This window comes from Bombina bombina, chromosome 4 (genome assembly GCF_027579735.1).
Source record: "Bombina bombina isolate aBomBom1 chromosome 4, aBomBom1.pri, whole genome shotgun sequence".
Lineage (NCBI taxonomy): Eukaryota > Metazoa > Chordata > Amphibia > Anura > Bombinatoridae > Bombina > Bombina bombina.
This window is the reverse complement of record NC_069502.1, coordinates 966,131,303-966,150,653: the sequence shown is the minus strand read 5'-3', so window position 1 is coordinate 966,150,653 and position 19,351 is coordinate 966,131,303. Positions and strand designations below refer to the sequence as shown.

At 34.1% G+C, this 19,351-nt stretch overlaps 2 protein-coding genes across 2 annotated transcripts in view; one reads left to right on the top strand and one right to left on the bottom strand.

Annotated features, from left to right (window-relative positions):
- The first annotated feature begins 1,482 nt into the window (after positions 1-1,482).
- On the top strand, positions 1,483-18,522 carry OVOL2 (ovo like zinc finger 2). The gene is made up of 4 exons (XM_053711992.1): positions 1,483-1,851; positions 2,697-2,950; positions 13,194-13,380; positions 17,811-18,522. Exons 1-4 carry the CDS (start codon positions 1,752-1,754, stop codon positions 18,119-18,121), a joined length of 852 nt encoding a protein of 283 aa, XP_053567967.1. The 5' UTR covers positions 1,483-1,751; the 3' UTR covers positions 18,122-18,522.
- The window catches only part of MGME1 (mitochondrial genome maintenance exonuclease 1), a 66,695-nt gene continuing 65,308 nt past the window's right edge, over positions 17,965-19,351 (bottom strand). The window contains exon 6 of the mRNA XM_053711989.1: positions 17,965-18,095. The gene's annotated coding sequence lies outside the window, so the exon portion shown is untranslated. The remainder of the gene's footprint in view (positions 18,096-19,351) is intronic.

Genomic DNA, 19,351 nt, shown 5'->3' with positions numbered 1-19,351 from the left:
CAGTGAAAAACACTGTTATTGTGGGGACTTCAGCAGATATAAAATGAGAGTACAAATTGATCTTTTTAAATTCTTACAAGATTTAATTAAAAGAAACAAATGCATGTTACTTCAACCGAATTGTACTATTCTAACTGTTCTTTTGTTCCCTGGTGATGGGTGTGGTGTCAGAAATCTGCTTCTCCCCTATGCTATTTAATTTAAGCACCAGAACAATTAGTGGCATTTACCAGGTCAGTCAGCTACCAGTTCAAAGAAGTAAGATCTGGAGTTTAGAATAAAAAAAAAACAAAGTGCAAGAGTGATTTCCTAGCAAATTTGAATGGGACATAAATATCAGAGTTGATGGACCTAATAGTACACACCTTAACAGAGGTTTTGTCCAAATTAAATAGCTACAAATGGGTGAGACTAAATATTTAATGTTTTTATTTTTGTACATGGTCAGTAGAATATTTGAGCAGTAGACGCACACACATATATATATATATATATATATATATACACACACACACATATATTCTTAATACATACTGATTAATGATGAGGCATTTTTAAAATTAATGTATAGGGATATAAACTGCAAAAAGAAAATGCTGTAATTGGTTATTGCACTATTCTTTGTGTATAATTATGTGTTTAAATCTAGGAAAGTAGTTAAACTCATAGTTCAAGTCAGATCCAGAGCAGCAAACCACCACTGGGACCTAGCTGAACACATCTGGAGAGCCAATGACAGAAAGCATATGTGTGTAGCCACCAATCACCAGCTAATTCAGGAAAGTGCATTGCTGCTCCTGACTCTAAAATGTCTCTTAAAATTGCAGGTTCTGTCTGAACCAGGAAAGTATATTTTGTACTTCCTTATCTCTTCTAGAAAGTGTATAATGTGCAACATCTGCTGATTTAAAATATATCAAATTTAGAATATTCAAAAGACGACATCTATATTGAGAGGATAATTAATAGGTTAAGTTCCATTCTGCTGGTGTTCTGGACATTACAATTGTGTTGGCTATTTTCATGGCATAAATTGGACATTGCATTCTTTACTGTTCTAGAAGATGAGACAACTGGGAAAAAAACCCTCTGTGAACCATTTGTATCCTCAATTTTTTTTTTCTAAAACTACTTCTTTTTAGGACACAGAGACCAATAAAAAGATTGGACCTTTAACTGACCAACACCTCAAGCTTGTTATATTCATTTTTTTCCCTAACAGTTTGTTTTAAACATACAGTTGTCTCTTTTTTGTTAATTTATCTCCTTATAATTTGAGTTGAATTTAAATAAACAAAAACTGTGGGCACCAGACTATTTTTGTGCTAAAATTTGCATAGGCTCCAAAAGGTTTGTCTTGTTCCCCTGGGCCAGGATTGGGCGAGTGGTGGCTCAGCTTTGTCTTGTGCTCTCAGACGCTGCATTCTTCTGCAAACACTCAGCAGCCTGAGGAAGGGCAGGGACTGAGCTGCTCTAACCGGTCAGACAGGTAAAGAGGGCTTGTTGACACCGTTATATTTGCAGCACGCATGCTCACTGCTTCAGTTCCTGGTGAATTTTCTATTCCACCTTCTCGTAACTTTTTTTTTTTGTAAGGTAACGCTGATAATATTCTAGCGGAGCTACCTGAGTCACCTTATCTCCATTTTATTCTTCTCTGTGACTGAAATAACTGCTGCAAACGAAGGGAGGTGCCAATAAGGGGGGAAAGAAAAAGTTCTGAGGGATATTCCGCAAGGTGAGGAGTCCTCATGCCCAGAGCCTTCTTAGTAAAGAGGAGAAATCCTCTGCCCGTTGTTCGCAACTGGGACGAACTTCCAGACGAGGAGAGAGCGGATACCTATATCCCAGGTAAGTTACAGGCGGGACGTGGCACCACCGGGGGTGACTGCATAATGATGTACCGCGCTTTTATAGGAGCTGATGTCACATTGTTAGATGTCACTTTACTGTAGATATTGTTATAAATCTACTCACAGTAATAAACTGGTTGCTTATAGCAGGGCAATGCATGAACAAATTAGTTTTATATATATATATATATAGATACTGTTATTTGCAGAGGATGACTTAGCACTAATTATTCTGTATATAGGAGTTGTACAAACGGACCACCTTGCATTGTCCCCTCGTGTCACAGGGCACTGCTTGTGTTCATGTGCTGCTTTATGTAACTGATACAGGTGCTGCTGTCCTTTACTTGTGCGTTTGCTTTATAGTGGCTATTTAGGGGCCCCCATGTCGCATGCACTTTGCGTTGGGAGTTTTGTAGCTATAGAGGGCTGGGCCACTCACACACCTATCTGGTAGCCACCTGTCTAACATTCATGGTTTCAGTTTGCACACACCAGGTACTCTTTTCTTTCAATCTAACGGAAAGCTCCACGCCATCACTCCAGCTATTTGTTTGCTTTTCTTGCCATTGACTTGTTAATGAGAGCCTTACAGAGAGACTACACCCTCAGTTCAAACACTGCAATAGCAGGGAGAAAAGTCCTCACCTGCCTCCTCCCCCAATTCACCTTCTTCTTCTCCTCCTCCCCCTTTACTTGTAGCTCCCGGGGATAATGTCTCCTGTACATATTTGCCTTTCCTTGAGAGGAAAAAAAAACTTTGCCTAACTGTTTGCTGCAGGTGATTCTGTGCCTTTGTGTGTTGCTTATCTGCTCACATCCATTTCATGTGTTTGTCTCCAGTCAGCATTGATTGCATTCTGAAGTATGTCCATGAGGATAGCTGCAGTAACAGCAGTGGTGGGGACCCTGCAGGGGAGAGCCCAGAGAGAAGCAGTAGTGTGGCCAGCAGCTGTAACAGTAGCATCACTACCCCTAACAACAGTGACCAAGGTGGGGACCTGACACCCTCTACTGAAGAAAGAAGCACACAGGAAGATGAAGGTCATTCTCCAATATCCCAAGAACAAGAGCCACCTTTAAGGTCCAAAATCAAGGTATACCAATTTCTTTCTCTCTTTTTTTAATCATTCAATGGACATGGATAACCCAGCACTAAATATGTTTCCAAACACTGCTCAATACACATGCACACTCCTGAGCCTACCTAAATATGCTCTTCCATATAGAATATCAAGAGAACAATATAGATTTGATAATATATGTAAATTTGAAAGTTGTTTAAGAATGCATTCTCTATCTAAATCCTGGAAGTTTTTCTTTGCCTTTCATACCCTTTTAATATATTTTATGATAAAATTATGTGTTTTTATTTCATTTGAAAGGAGATCTTAAATTTGTATTATAGTAATAAATATATTTTTATGTTTACACGGATTGTCTAGCTGTTTTAATTTTGTAACTTCTATGAAGTAGACAGCTGCTTCAAATTAAAAAATGTTATGCATTTTTTTTTTTAAAGGGCGATTTCATATGCACAAATAGTTTTTTGGTTACTATCCCTTTAAAATGAGTGATACGGCTTCTTTTGACACTCACTATCTGAAGGCTGTGACACTGAATGGTGTCACTAAACTAAAGAGTCTTTGATGTATTTTGTATTTGCAACACAGTTTTAATTGTATAGTGAAGGTCAGTTTTGACAAATTAGTGCCCGGTTTTTAATAATCCTATTAAAAACAAGGGCACTTTAATTCATCAAAATTAACATTTCAAGGGTTTTTCTTCAAAACCTTTTAATCCTGAAAGCTGCTGCAGCGCTTCCTCTGCCCGTTGCAAGTCCTCTTGGCGGGCCCAAAATGACGAACCCGGCTTCATCCAATCACGGCATTCCCTCAGGCCATGACCCCCCTGGGGAAACGCAGTGATTGGACGAAGTCGGATTCATCATTTCTGACGTAAGCAGGGGCTTCAGACAGCCGGGGGAATCAACGGAGCAGCTTTCAGGATTAAAAGGTAAATTTTTGAAATGTCAATTTTGATGAATTAAAGTGCCCTTGGTTTTAATAGGATTATTACAAACCGGGCACTTATTCATCAAAATTGACCTTCACTTTAAAAAGACACAAATTATGTAACTTTATATCTAATATAATCTCAAGCATTGAACAGTATAAGTGGCTCAGAAAACCCCTAAATTCTGTGTATTTGTCAATAAATCATTAATAATATGGCACATATCTTCCAATGACCTGCATTAAAGGGACAGTCTACACTAAAATTGTTATTGTTTAAAAAGATAGATAACACCTTTACTACCCATTCCCCAGCTTTGCATAACTAACTAATATATTAATCTACTTTATAACCTTAAAACATCTACATTTCTGCCTGTTTCTTAGCCACTAAAGACAGCCTCTTATCACATGCTTTTTTTATTTGCTTTTCACATCAGGAGACTGTTAGTTCATGTTGGCCATATAGATAGCATTGTGTTCACACCCAAGGAGTTATTTAAGATTTAGCACAACACAGTACTAAATGCAAGTCCATAGATAATAAATAAAGTAATGTGATCTGGCGCTGTCAGAAGATGTTAGGATACAAAGTAATAACAAAGGTAAAAAGTATATTAATATAACTGTTGGTTATGCAAAACTGGGTAATAAAGGGATTATCTATCTTTTAAAACAATACAAATTCTATGGTAGACTGTCCCTTTAATTACTCATATACAGTATATTAAAATTTATATTACAATATTCTCTTAAGATACAATTTATCAAAATTAATTACTATAAAGAGCTATACTAATTGTCTGCAAGCATTTGAAAATGTTTTGATATGATTTTCAACTGGAATATAATATGCATCTATAGTTTATGGTTTCATTTAGATTTTCCACTTTTCTAACAATACTACTTTGAAAATAATATAAACTTGTGTTTGTTCTTCTTACTACTACTAAAACTATTTGAGGTTAATCATAGGAAAATCTTACCCTGTTTTTTATGTTATATGTAATTTACAAGAAATGGCTTTATTTATTTTAACCATTTAATAAATAAATATATATATATATATATATATATCATTTTCTTTTAATTTAGTAGGTATATAATATCTCAATTCAGTAGATATGGGTAGTTCATTCAAGTACTTATGTTATTATGTTTACCAGTACACCTACCTAGCTTCAGGAAAGATACAACAAACCCTCCCCCTCTAACATTAATTGAACACCAAATCCTTTGATCACTTAGACAAAAAAGTTTTTTTAAGCTACAAACTAGTGTAGTGTCAAATAACTAAAAACCCAGAGGAAATGGAACATAGCTGATGCAGTGTTCAGAGTAACTGATGGTGCATGCATTCCTCTAAAGGATCAATATCTGTGAGCAGACTAGTGAAAAGCTAGAGGTTATAAACTATTGTAAAGAAATTACACCAACAGGGGTTTAATACCAATATCTCTGTGTGTGTGTGTGTGTATGTGTATATATGTGTGTGTGTATATATATATATGTGTGTGTGTGTATATATATAAAATTATATAAACATTTTTGTTCTTTTGAAAATATTTTATAGTTTGTGTTTTTTAGATTTTTTTATGCTAAACAGAGACATTAATAATATGTATTATTAATTATTTAATAGAATCTTACTTGTATCAATTTTATTAGCTTCCTTTTTTCACTTTCGTGCAAATCATTTAAAGGCTGGTGTATCCTAAATTGTTCTTCCCTTTAATTTGTTCCTAATGATCCATTTTACCTGATAGGGTGTATTAAATGGTAGCTAATTTACCTTTACTTTTGAAATATTTGAAATAGGCACTTTTGTCATTAACATCCCTACCTATACTATACCTATACTGAAAGCTATAGAAAAGCAGTGTAAGGTAAGCCAGCAGAACAAATTTCACTCCCAGTAATGAGTAGGAGACATAAGTAATAAAATGTTAATTTTCAATTATTCCCTCTAGACATAAATAATGATGTGTGTGTGTGTACAGAAATTGATAAGGAGATCTGATTTCCCCACAAGCTCAACTTATTTTAATGGGTTGTGGTTTTAAAGAACAAACGCAGCTATTTCATATACAAAAATAAATCAAAAGAAGCAATTTCTCATACATTTAAACTTTGCAGCTTGTATGACAAGTCATTTTGAACATGCTTTTACAGTACATTGTCCCTTTAAAGGGGCACTTAAAGGGCCATTATACACTCATTTTTTCTTTGCATAAAAGTTTTGTTGATGATCTATTTATAAAGCCCATAAAGTTTTTTTGTTTTTTGTTTTTTTTTTTTTTTTTTAACTGTATAATTTTGCTTATTTTTAAATAACATTGCTCTGATTTTCAGACTCCTAACCAAGCCCCAAAGTTTTATTTGAATACCGTTAGCTACCTTCTTCAGCTTGCTCCTGTTTGTGTAAAGGGTCTTTTCCTATGCAAAAGAAGGGGGGGGGGGGGAGTGTCTTATTTCCCATTTGCAGTGGGCTTTCCAGCTGCCTTTTCAACAGAGCTAAACTGAAAGCTTCTAAGTAAGTTTTTAAACCATTTTATACTGGATTTTTATATCAGTATCTGTGCATCTTATCCTTTATAGTAGTGTCTATTACATGCAGTTATATGAAAATGAGTGTATACTGTCCCTTTAATCAAAATTAAACTTTAATTATTCAGAAACAGCATGCCATTTTAAACAACTTTCTAATTTACTTCCATTAACTAAATGTGCACAGTCTTTTAATATTTAAACTATTTGAGTGACCAGTTCCTACTGAGCATGTGCAAGAATAAGCGTGTATGCATTTGTGATTGGCTGATGGCTGTCACATGGTACCCTACAGGGGGAGTGGAAAAAGACATAACTTTTAAAATTGTCAGAAGAAAATATCTACCACTCATTTGAAGTTCAGACTAAGTGCTATTGCATTGTCTTGTTATCTTGCATTTGTTGATTATGCAAATCTACTGTGTTGACTGGTCTTTTAACTACATCCATGCTCACAAATCAATGTATTTTTTCTTATTAAAATGAAGAAAAATCATTTTTAGTTCAGGCGTCAAAAATATTTAGCACAATCCTATTTCAAAAGAATGCAAAGCAAATATTATGATTGTTTATTTAAAATATTTTCATAATACTTTTCATTATTCATTTTGCCCCCTTTGCCTTTTAATTTAATTATAAAAATGAAGGTCTTTCCGATTTTCCCTGACTTTCTTTAAAGTAATGGCTGCTACCTTGTTGCAACTTTGTCCTTAGCAGGGTTTTTGAGGTAAAAAAAAACTACTTTTCAATCTAGGCTGAATATTATTACTTTATAAACTCTTTTATTGCTATCTCACAGGGTTTTTCATGATTCAAATAGAATATACAATTTTAAACAACTTTCCAATGTATTGTAATCATCAAATTATATTAGTTTTCTTGTTATTCCTTTGTTGAAAAGCATAAAATTCCAGAAGTCCAGCACCTGGGATCCAAGGTGTGCAAACTAGGGGGCACTGCACAATACCCCCAGTCAATATAGCAAAAGATGATAGTCGCACCACCAAGTTAATCAAATGAAGTGCTTTATTGAGCCAAATTAAAAAAATCAGCAACATTTCGGACACAAGTCCTTAATCATGCAAGATTAATGCATGATTAAGGACTTGTGTCCGAAATGTTGCTGACTTTTTGAATTTGGCTCAATAAAGCACTTCATTTGATTAACTTGGTGGTGCGACTATCTTCTTTTGCTTTGTTGAAAAGCTGGAAGGTGAGATCAGGAGTGTGCACGTGTCTGCAGCACTATATGACAGCAGTTTTGCAACAATGTTATAAATAACAAGAGCACTAGATGGCTGCACTACTTCCTGTCATGTAGTGCTCCAGACGTGCACAGTACCTATCTAGATATCTCTTCAATAAAGAATAACACAAGAACAAAGCAGATTTGAAAATATAAGTAAATTGGAACTTTTTTTATAATTGTATTCTCTGTCTGAATCATGAAATTAAAAATATTAGGTTTCATGTCCCTTTAACATTGCTATATTCCACACATTCATTGTTTGTACACTCTAGTGCCTCTTTTATATTTTAGTTAAAGGGACAGTCTACACCAACATTTTTAATTGTTTAAAAAGATAGATAACACCTTTACTACCTATTCCTTGGCTTTGCACAAGCAACATTGTTATATTAATATACTTTATAACATTTACATCTAAATTTCTGCCTGTTTCTAAGCCACTACAGACAGCCTCTTATCGCATGCATTTTTATTAGCTTTTCACAACAAGACAAGGCTAGTTCATGTGGGCCATATAGATAACATTGTTCTCTCTCCTGTGGAGTTGTGGCTGACACTACACTAATTGTCTAAAATGCAAGCCAATAGATAATAAAAAGCCACGTGATAAGGGCTTAGATCCAAGGTAATCACAGAGGTTAAAAGTGTATTAATATAACAGAGTTGGTTATGCAAAACTGGTGAATGGGTAACAAAAATATTATATATATTTGTTTAAACAAGAAACATTTTCAAGTAGACTGTCCCTTTAATACTTTTTAATGTCTGCTTGACAATTGCAGTTTTTCCACTGCCCCAGAGAGGTTACAGTAGAGCTCTGACCAGCCTACATGCAGCACAGTGATTGTTTAATCAGTGCAATAATGAATTTATATTGTCCTTAAAGGGACATTATACACTCATTTTTTCTTTGCATAAATGTTTTGTAGATAATCTATTTATATAGCCCATAAAGTTTTTTTTTTAAATTAATGTATAGTTTTGCTTATTTTTAAATAACATTGCTCTGATTTTCAGACTCCTAACCAAGCCCCAAAGTTTTATGTGAATACGCTCAGCTACCTACTCCAGCTTGCTCCTGTTTGTGTAAAGGGTCTTTTCATATGCAAAAGAAGGGGGAGGGGGGGAGTGTCTTATTTCCCATTTGCAGTGGGCTTTCCAGCTATCTCTTCAACAGAGGTAAACTGAGAGCTTCTAAGTAAGTTTTTAAACTGTTTTATACTGGATTTTTATATCAGTATCTGTGCATATTATTCTTTATAGTAGTGTCTATTACATGCAGTTATATGAAAATGAGTGTATACTGTCCCTTTGATTGGACACTGCAAAGGGGATTTTATAACTAAATTAAAGGAATGTTAAAGCGAGGATTACCATCTCTCCTCTGTTTTTCACCCTACCCAAAATAAGTCTTAAACTGATTTGACTTGTTGCTGCAACTACAATGTGACAAGCTACCCCAAACCCTATGTCTCTTCCCCCTCAGTCTGTAGACTGTAAGCTCTTTAGCACAGTGCCCTACTCCTCATGCACTAGTTTTGTTTAGTCTGTTATGTTTTGTATTTTATCACTGTTTACCCCTTTCTCTGTACCCAGCGCTACGGAGGTTTGTGGCACTATACAAATGAACAATAATAAGGGGTATGTCCCCGGATTGAAAAACAATGCATATTTTGCAAACAGAATTATAGTTTTAAATACTGTACATTCCAAACAAAAATTAAGCTCTTTTGCAATGTACACACATTTTATTTAATATACTTTTTAAAATTCTGGCTTGTTCCTAAATTTCACATGAAATAATCCACCCTGTATTATAATCCACCCCGTATTATAATATTATATTTCAGAGACAAGCTATGCCTGATTGGTCTTTCATGTAGATCTCATCTGAGTGCTTATATTTGGGAAAGTTTGAAAACAGTGGTTGCTTGAAACATGTCTGCTGTGGGGTCTGATGTTTGGTCATTTAGGGCCAGATTAAGTGTGGCGCGCTAACAGTTACGCGCAAGTGAAAAGGGGTTTATGGCTGGTGTTTGTGCGCATTGGGTGTAGCGCTCATATTACAAGTTGAAAGTAAAGGCATGAGCACAATCGCGATTTACGCTAGAATGATTACTGTGTCCTCAGAACTCTGGTTAACTGTTTTGCGAAACAAAAAAGTGTCACAAAACATAAAAAATAAATTACAAAGTACAGTTACACTCACAATAACGCCATCTGATAAAATATATATATATATATATATATATATATATATATTTATATATTGCATAAAAAAGTTATAAGGGCTCAAAGATATGAAGTCTCTGGTGCTAGAAAAAAAAGGCAGGCAAAGGGCTTTAACATAGATACATACGTATACATGTCTAAAGGTGTGTGTGTATGTGTGTATGTATATATATATATATATATATATATAATTATACACACACAGTATGTTTGTGTGTACAGATGTATTTATATGTGTGTATATATGTATTTATTTATACATATGTATACACACACACATATATATATATATATATATATATATATATATATATATATATATATATATATATATATATATATATATATATATAGTGCATTGGAGCCCTTTGCAATTAAGTGATTAACTTGTAATACAAGCGCTACCCAAGGCAACCAAAAACCTTACTTCTAGCTGTGTTAGCACACGAGCGGGAGCGTTAAATACCACTCCACTTGTAATCTGACCCTTAATTTGCATTCAGAGGATCATAGGAACATGCAGCTGACCTGGAAGCTGATACTTTGGTGTTAATCTGATTTGCAGTGGTTCCTGGGGACAGGCACATCATCATCATCATCTGAGTTGGTGCAAGTATTCGGTAATGCTAGGGGCATATATATATGATCAGGTTTAACGGTTTTGATGTTTAGGCATAAAGCCGGCAAACAGATGCTACTAAGGATTAGGTTTGAGTTCAACTGTTTGGGCATATATCTAGGATATGGGTGGTAATGGGGACTATATGTAACTGAAAGAAAATATTGCTGCATTTTCAATTATAAAAATCAGGCTTTGCAAATACTTTCTTTATGAAAAAATTATATATATATATATATATATATATATATATATATATATATATATATATATATATATATATATATATATATATATAATTAAAACACGGAAGGGGACTACACTCTCAGACTAGACTGGGTACACATCCCATGACCCTGCAACATGCTCAGCCCTGGGTGCTAATAGCACTCTCAGAAAGCTGTGCTGTCTCCAGAGTCACGGGCAGTTAACCCCAGACAAGTCTGGGTGCAAGGCCCATAGGGAAAATTACAAAATAAATTATATATATATATATATATATATATATATATATATATATATATATATATATATTGTAGGAATAAAGCACCTGTAAAAAAACAGCCGTTTCTGTTATAATTACACACATATCAACTTTTCTTTAATATTTGCAGAAGTGTGTCCATGTGTACTGTGGCAGTTCTATTAGATTAGTGCACAAATATTCATTAATTTTAGTATAAGTTTAAAAAAAAAAGCTTAAACAGACCTAAAAGTGCAAACAAGAAAATGCTCTAATGTACATAGGGGTTAAACCAATAGTGTTAAAGTCTGAGCAACAATGCATTACTGTGAGCTAGCTGAACACATCTGGTAAGACAGTGTCGAGGCATATGTGTATAGCTAGCTCCCAGTAGTGCATTGCTGCTCTTGAACCTACCAACAAATTATAATAAGCTCACAAAGCAAATTTGAAAACAGAAGTAAATTGAAAATGTCCCTTAACATTGCATGATCTATCTTAACTTTCATATCCTTTTTTATTTTTTATGCAAAACATATAATTTAATTGCTGTTGTTTTGTTAACCTTTATTGAATACCAATGAGTTGTTCCTTTTAGTCTCAGCAAGATTAACCAGTTTTTTTTGTGTGGCCCTAACCGCAAAAGTGAGTGACCACTAAATGCAGTAGAATTGCAGAATTAACAAGTGCATAATAAAAAGACAATGCAATAACACCTACTCTGAATTTCAAATAAGCAGTAGATTTTTTTTTTTTTCTGGCAAATTAATTTTTTCTCCCATTTTCCGGCCCCCTGTATCATGTGATAGACATCAGCCAATCACAGACTAGTATACGTATACCCTGTGAGCTTGTGCACATGCTCAGTAGGCTCTTGTTCCCTAGCAAGTGTGAATATAAAAAGACTGTGCACAATTTGATAATGGAAGTAAATTGGAAAGTGTCTTAAAACTTCATGTTCTTTCTGAATCATAAAGGTTTATTTTGACTTGAGAATCCCTATTAAAGGGACACTGTAGTGAAAAGTATCATGCAAATGAAAGAGCAGTTTTTACCTGCAATAAAGTTATGTAGAAGTTATTTAAATTGAAACTACTACTGCAATATTGTGTCTGCTTTTTCTACTAAGACATACTTAACTGGCTAAAAAGGATATTTGGCTATATTTTGAATTGATATCTTTTAGATAAAACAAAGTAAAAAGTTAACTACAATGTTCTATAAAGGGGTGGGGACCAGCACAGATCAGCAAACATGAATTCACAAAATGTCACATGCGCACGCACACACACAATATATACACAGCGGGTCAGGTGGTAATGTCTCCATCAGATGTATTTAAAGGGACATAAAACCCAAAATGTTTCTTTAATTATTCTGATACAATTTTAAATAACTTTCCAATCTATTTCTATTATCAAATTTTCTTCATTTTATGGTTACCCTTTGTTGAAAAGCAGGGATGTAAGGTCAGGCATGTGCACGTGTCTGTAGCATTATATGGCAGATGTTTTGCAACAATGTTATACATTAGCAAGAACACTAGGGGGTAGCAGTATTTACCTGTAATTTAGTGCTCCAGGCATGTGCACGCTCCCTACCTAGGTATCTCTTCAACAAAGAATATCAAGCAAACAAAGCATATTTGATAATAGATCTAAACTGGAAACTTTTTTTTTTTTAAATTGTATTCTCTATCTGAATAATGAAAGAAAAAATGTGGGTTTCATGTCCCTTGAAAGGGACATAAAACCCAATTGTTTTCTTTCATGATTTAGGTAGAAAATACAATTTTAAACAACTTTCCAGTTTACTTCTATTATCAGATTTGCTTCATTCTCTTTGTATCATTTGTTGAAGGAGCAGCCGTGCACTACTGGTTTCTAACTGAACACATGGATGAGCCAATGACAATCGGTATATATATATGCAGCCACCAATCAGCAGCTAGCACCTAGGTTCTTTGCTGTTCCTGAGCTGACCTAGATAAACCTTTCAGCAAAGGATAACAAGGGAAGGAAGCAATTTAAATTATAGAAGTAAATTGGAAAGTTATTTAAAATTGTATGTTCTGTCTAAATCACAAATGTCTAATTATGACTTTACTGTCCCTTTAATGTCTTCTTTACAGACTGAACATTCTCCATAGTTAATTGCTGTACATTTTTAAGCTTGTGTTTTCATACTGAATCATTGCTTTCATATTATCCCCTAGTTTACAACTGGAAGCTGCAATGAAGAGATTTACAGCTGCGAAATATGTGGTAAAGGCTTCCGCTTACAGCGCATGCTCAACCGTCACCTTAAGTGTCATAACCAAGTAAAGCGGCATCTCTGCACCTTCTGTGGGAAAGGATTTAATGATACCTTTGATCTGAAGAGACATGTGAGGACTCACACAGGTATGAATGTGAACACTTTATTTGTTTCTCTACTGCCCTCTGCTGGTTTCCAAGTCAAATTAATTTACTGTAGATAAATGATATTAATAAGAAATAAAGAAAGAAAAACCCTGTTATGGTGAAAACGTCTAAATGTGTTGTAATCTAGTTTTAATAAATAATCTTCTTAAATGTAGTTCCTTTTCATAAGAGGATACAAAGCTAGGCCCTGAAATGTACACTCGAGAACTATATTGTAGCAATGTTAGCAACAATGTAGAACATTGCTGCCATGTAATGCAAGACACATGCACGCTCCTGAGGCTAACTAGGTATGCACTCAGAGAACGGAGCTATGTTTCAACAATGAATACCAATAGAAGGAAGTAAAATTGATAAGAAAAGTGAATTGGAAAGTTTGGTTTTGGTTTTGTTTTTTAAACTGCACTCTTTATGTGAACCATGAAACTTTAAAGGGATAGTAAAGTGAAATGAAACTGTTATTATTCATAAAGGACATGCAATTTAAAAAATTTTTTTTTTACTTTTGCCATTATAAAATGATGTATTTTTATATGCACACTTTCTGAGGCACCAGATCCTATTGACCACGTAGAATAGTTCAGTGTGTACATATGAGTCTGTGATTCATTGATGGCTGTCACATGATAAAGGAGCAGGGAAATGGGGGGGGGGGGGACTATTGCTCATTTGAAATTCAGAGTAAGTGTTATTGCATTGTATTTTTGTCATTCATCTGTTGAATATAATATTTTACTTTATTTAATGGTCTTTTAATTTTGACTTCTGTGTCCTCCGTGTCCTTAATGAAAATTTTGTTGGCTATTTATCTGCCTGCCTCAGTAGTAATAATAATAATTACAGGAAATATTTGTATTTTATGCTGAACAAGGGATATATATGAACTGAACCATATTTCAAATTATTTAGAAAATAAAATATTCAATTGGATGCAGATGTTTTTTGCTCAAATTGACAAAATTAAATTCTAGCTCATCTAACAGTGAATGATTTAAAATAAAATGTGTGCACCATGGGCTGTAATTCTATGTTGGCATGAAAGGGTTAACTGCTTCTAAAGCTACCACTGCCGTACCAGGAGGAAGTGCAAACTTTGTCCTCTGTTATCACCAGCTCTTTGCAGCTCAAGGTGTGTACTATATGCTCAAAGTCTGAAAATCCTGAGTCAACTGTGTTTTGGTTTGCTCATAATACTGATAGCAGTTTCCAAATACACAAATACAATCATAATAACCAGCTTTTCATAATTACTAAGTTGCAAATGTGCCCTGCACTGTAGTTTTCTACTGAGTAATAGCTGTGTTACATCTGTGCACAATAAAGACCCTAATGTTGATGTTTTGAAGAATTTAATTACAGAATTATGTTGTATCTTTGCAAAATTTATTGGCCCCACCCTTTATCCTGATATTAAAGGACCACTAAAGTCAAAATTCAAAGCTTCATGATTCAGATAGAGCATTCAATTATAAAAATAAATCCAATATGTCTTTTATAAAAAAATGCACATTCTTTTTATATGCACACTATCTGAGGCTCTAGCTAGTACTGAGCATGTGCATCAGTTATATATATATATATATATATATATATATATATATATATATATATATATATATACACATATATATATATATATATATACACACATAAATTTTTTGATTTTCTGATGGCTGTCACATGGTACAGGGGTAGGGAAATTTTGGATTAACTTTGAAAATTGTGAGAAAATATTCTTCTGCTCATTTCACATTTAAAGTGCTATTGCATTGTCTTTCTATTGTTTATTTGTAAGTTGTTGAATACTACCGTGTTTGGTGGTCATTTAAACAAATTTTTTATGTCAAGAGATATACACTGCATATACTTTTCATTTCTCTTTAGTTTTGTAAGTTTATTTAAACCATTAAAAGCTGCTACTTTGTTAATAAAATATATAATGTTTTGGATTGCAGGGGCATAGCCCTTGAAAAATGTACATGGGTATTATTCATCTTCTGTCCATACTGTATATGAATGATAACCTGCAAAGATCAAGTGGTTTCAGTGTATAGATGTATCAATTTTATTTGGAATTCAAGTTCGAGTTTAAAGACTTAGTTCTTTCACATTATTAACCCCTTAACAACCCACAATGTACGTCACTGGTCGTTAAGGGTTTTTCAGGTCATAGTAGCGCACGTCTCGCCGTGAGCAGCATTACCTCACTATTATGACCTCCCTTTCCGGCTGCAGGTATCAGGGTACATCACTGATTATTAAGGGGTTAAACAGCTGGTAGAGTAAAATAATCCATTAACACAGAATACAATAATAGTTTTATTAACAAATTCCTGCATACTTGTGCATCTTTTTAAGGTATATTGTAATGTAAAAAAAAACAAAACGTTCTAATTTATTTAGAGCGTGCAATCTTTGTAGTACAGGCTATGGAGCCAAATGTTTCTTTCATGATTCGATTTTATACAACTTTCTAATTTACTTCTATTGTCAATTTTATTTTGTTTTTGAGCACTAGAGGGCAGCGCTATTTCCTGCCATGTAGTGCTCCAGAATCCTACCTAGGTATCTCTTCCACAAAGAATATCATAGAAATAAAGCAAAATTATAATAGAAGTAAATTGGAAACTTTTTTAAAATGGTGTGCTCTGTCTAAATCATAAAAGAAAACCATTTTTGTGTTTCATAACCCTTTAATCTATGTGTTTTACGTGGGTTAAACACAAAGAATTCCGAAGTGAGTTGCGCTCTAATTTCAGGTTAAACGGATAATTGTAAAGACGTTAAGGTGAAGAAATGTTACAGTACAATACCCCTTTTAATTTGGGTTTCAGCATTGTTTTTTCAGTTGCAATCTAATATAAATGCATTATGGTTTAAATAAACATTGGCTTTTGTTGTTTACCATAAGCCCTTTTGTTAATAATACAGCAGCTTCCTATTTTAAGAGGAACATCAGAAATAAAATTATAAATAAAGAAGCACAAAACAATGGATATTTTGTTAACAGTTATCCACTCCAGTAACAAATCTGAATTGGCTCCTCCAAATAAGGCCAAGTTTTGGTCCATGGAAAAATATTGCAGCAATCAAAGTGTTACTGTATCTAGAAAGTTTTATACTATAATGGTATGGTAATTTATTGCAAGAAAATGTGTTTTATGTCCCTAGTCAACTCCAAAATTGTTATTGTTTAAAAAGATAGATACTCCCTTTATTACCCATTCCCCAGTTTTGCATAACCATTATGATTGTATTAATACACTTTTAACCTCTGTGATTACCTTGTATCTAAGATTCTTTTGACAGCCCCCTGATCACATGGCTATTTATTATCTATTGACTTGCATTTTAACCAATTAGTGCAGTGTCATCCACAACCCATGTGCGTAAACACAATGTTATCTATATGGCCCACATGAACTAGCAGTCTCCTGTTGTGAAAATCAAATTAAGAGGCTGTCTGTAGTGGCTTAGAAACAGGCAGAAATTTTAAATGTTATAACGTATATTAATATAACAACGCTGGCTGTGCAAAGCTGGGAAGTGGGTATTAAAGGCATTATCTATCTTTTTAAACAATAACAATTTTAGTGTTGACCGTCCCTTTAAGGTCGTTCTTAGCTGATCTGATATCATATTATAAAAGTGAAGGGAATCTCCAAACTGTAATTTTATAAATCAAAGATCAGTTCACTGAATCACTGACGGTTCTGCTGAACTCATTTTACAGAATAATTTTTAAAATGCACACGGGTGTCTCAGATATGTCATTTAACCCTTTGAGTGCTAAGCACATTCCCACCTGGGTGCTAAGCTGGATTGAGGGGTTTTTATTTTATTTTTTTTAAATCATTTTTTTTTTAAACTTTTTTTTTCAGATCCCCTAGACTTATACCGTTGGAAAGGTTAGGCGATTACCTGGGTCTTGGGGGTCTGTAGCTGTTAAGATGCCTGATATACAGGCTTCTAAGCAGCAAACCCCATTTTCCTATACTGTCTTTTGTATTTTTTAAATAAAGATGCGCAGTGACGTCATCACGTCATTGTGCATGACGTCACTGTGCGAAACCTGAAGCCCCGGCGATGCTTGTCACTATGCAGGCCAGATCGTCGGGGTAGGAGCGGGTGGGAGCCCCCAGATGTCCCTCAAGGTGGGAGAGTGCTAGCGACTGCTCTGAGCCATCATTAGAATCTGACTGAGGCAATTTGCGATGGCTCAGAGCCCTCGTTAGCACTCAAGGGGTTAAAAGAATGACTAACTTTTTTTTTTCTCAAGGATTAAACACATTGAATAAGCAACAGAAAAAAAAGTCAAATGTCTGAAACCATTACAAAGAGAAAATAACTCTATTGGCAGGGAGGTATCAAATGGGATTTAAATACCTTTTTCTTCTCTTAAATTGCAGGAATCCGCCCATACAAGTGTGAGATTTGCAACAAAGCATTTACTCAACGCTGTTCTTTAGAATCTCACCTTAAAAAAATTCATGGAGTGCAGCAGGGTTTTGCCTACAAACAGCGAAGGGGCAAACTATTTGTCTGTGAAGATTGCGGCTATACGGGGCCGTCCCAAGAGGATTTGTATCTGCATGTTCTTGAAAGCCACCCTGGAAGTGCCTTTCTTAAAAAGACCACCAAAAAACTGGCTGCCCTTTTACAAAACAGAATAACATCGACTCTTCAGATGAGTCCTGAGGAAGAGGAGAAGGTGGAGTAAATATGACATACTGGATTTTTATGCAGTTTACATAGAATATGAAATTCTTCCTTTATTTTATAGTCATTTTTAAAGGCGAAGGGCTTTTTTAAATTAAAATAATAATAAACTGAATGTACTTTTGAAATGCAAATTTTTTTTTTTGCAAAAAGACAAGTAATTTTTAGAATAGAATTATCTCAATCATTATGGTGAGGTACAATCTTTCTAAAGGATTATACAGCTATTTGTATATGTAAATATTGTGATATAAACAGTTAACAAAAGCTAATATACAGACAACTTGCTAACAATGAATGTAAAAAGATGAGATTATTTTATACAGATTTTTTTTTTCGTATGAACTTTATTATAAATAATATGGATGGGTGCTGGTGCCTTGTAATAAAATGCTGTTTATAGTTTGTGTCCATTTTTGTGTACTTTTTCATACTGACAGTATAACACTTTATTCAGACTGTAAGACAGTGTGACACTCCGTGTGATCACATTATGGAACAATTAAAGGGCAGTAAAGTCAAAATTAAAGTTTGAGCATTCAGATAGAGTATGCAATTAAAAAATAAAAAAACATTCCAATTTACTTCTGTTATCAAATTCTCTTGGTATCTTTTATTGAAGAGTAAAACTTTTTAGGCGCATAAGAGCTCAGGAGTGTGCACGAATTTAGTACTCTATGGCAGCAGTGTTTTGCAACATTATTTGTAGCTTTGTTATACAATGTTGCAAAACACTGCTGCCATAGAGTACTAAAGACACGTGCACACTCCTGAGCTCTTATGCGCCTAAAAAGTATTACTCTTCAATAAAAAATACCAAAAACAAAGCAAATTTGATAACAGAAGTAAATTGGAAAGTTTTTTCAAAATTGCATGCTCTATCCAAATCATGAAAATTTAATTTTGACTTTATTGTCCCTTTTAAGAGATCATTTTACAGTACTATATCAGTTAGTATATTCATTTTATAGTGTGTATGTGTATGTATGTACAGTGTGTGTATGTATGTGTGTGTATGTACAGTATGTGTGTGTGTGTATGTACAGTATGTGTATGTATGTGTGTATGTATATGTATATACATTTAAATATTTTTTTTAATCTATTATTTGCTACAGGGATAAAAACATATTCAGGTACCTTGACTCTAGAATGTATAATTCTAGTTTCAGAACAAATAGTAGCAAGATTGTTATATTCAAAGCTGCTGCAGGCTACCCTTTCAAATACAC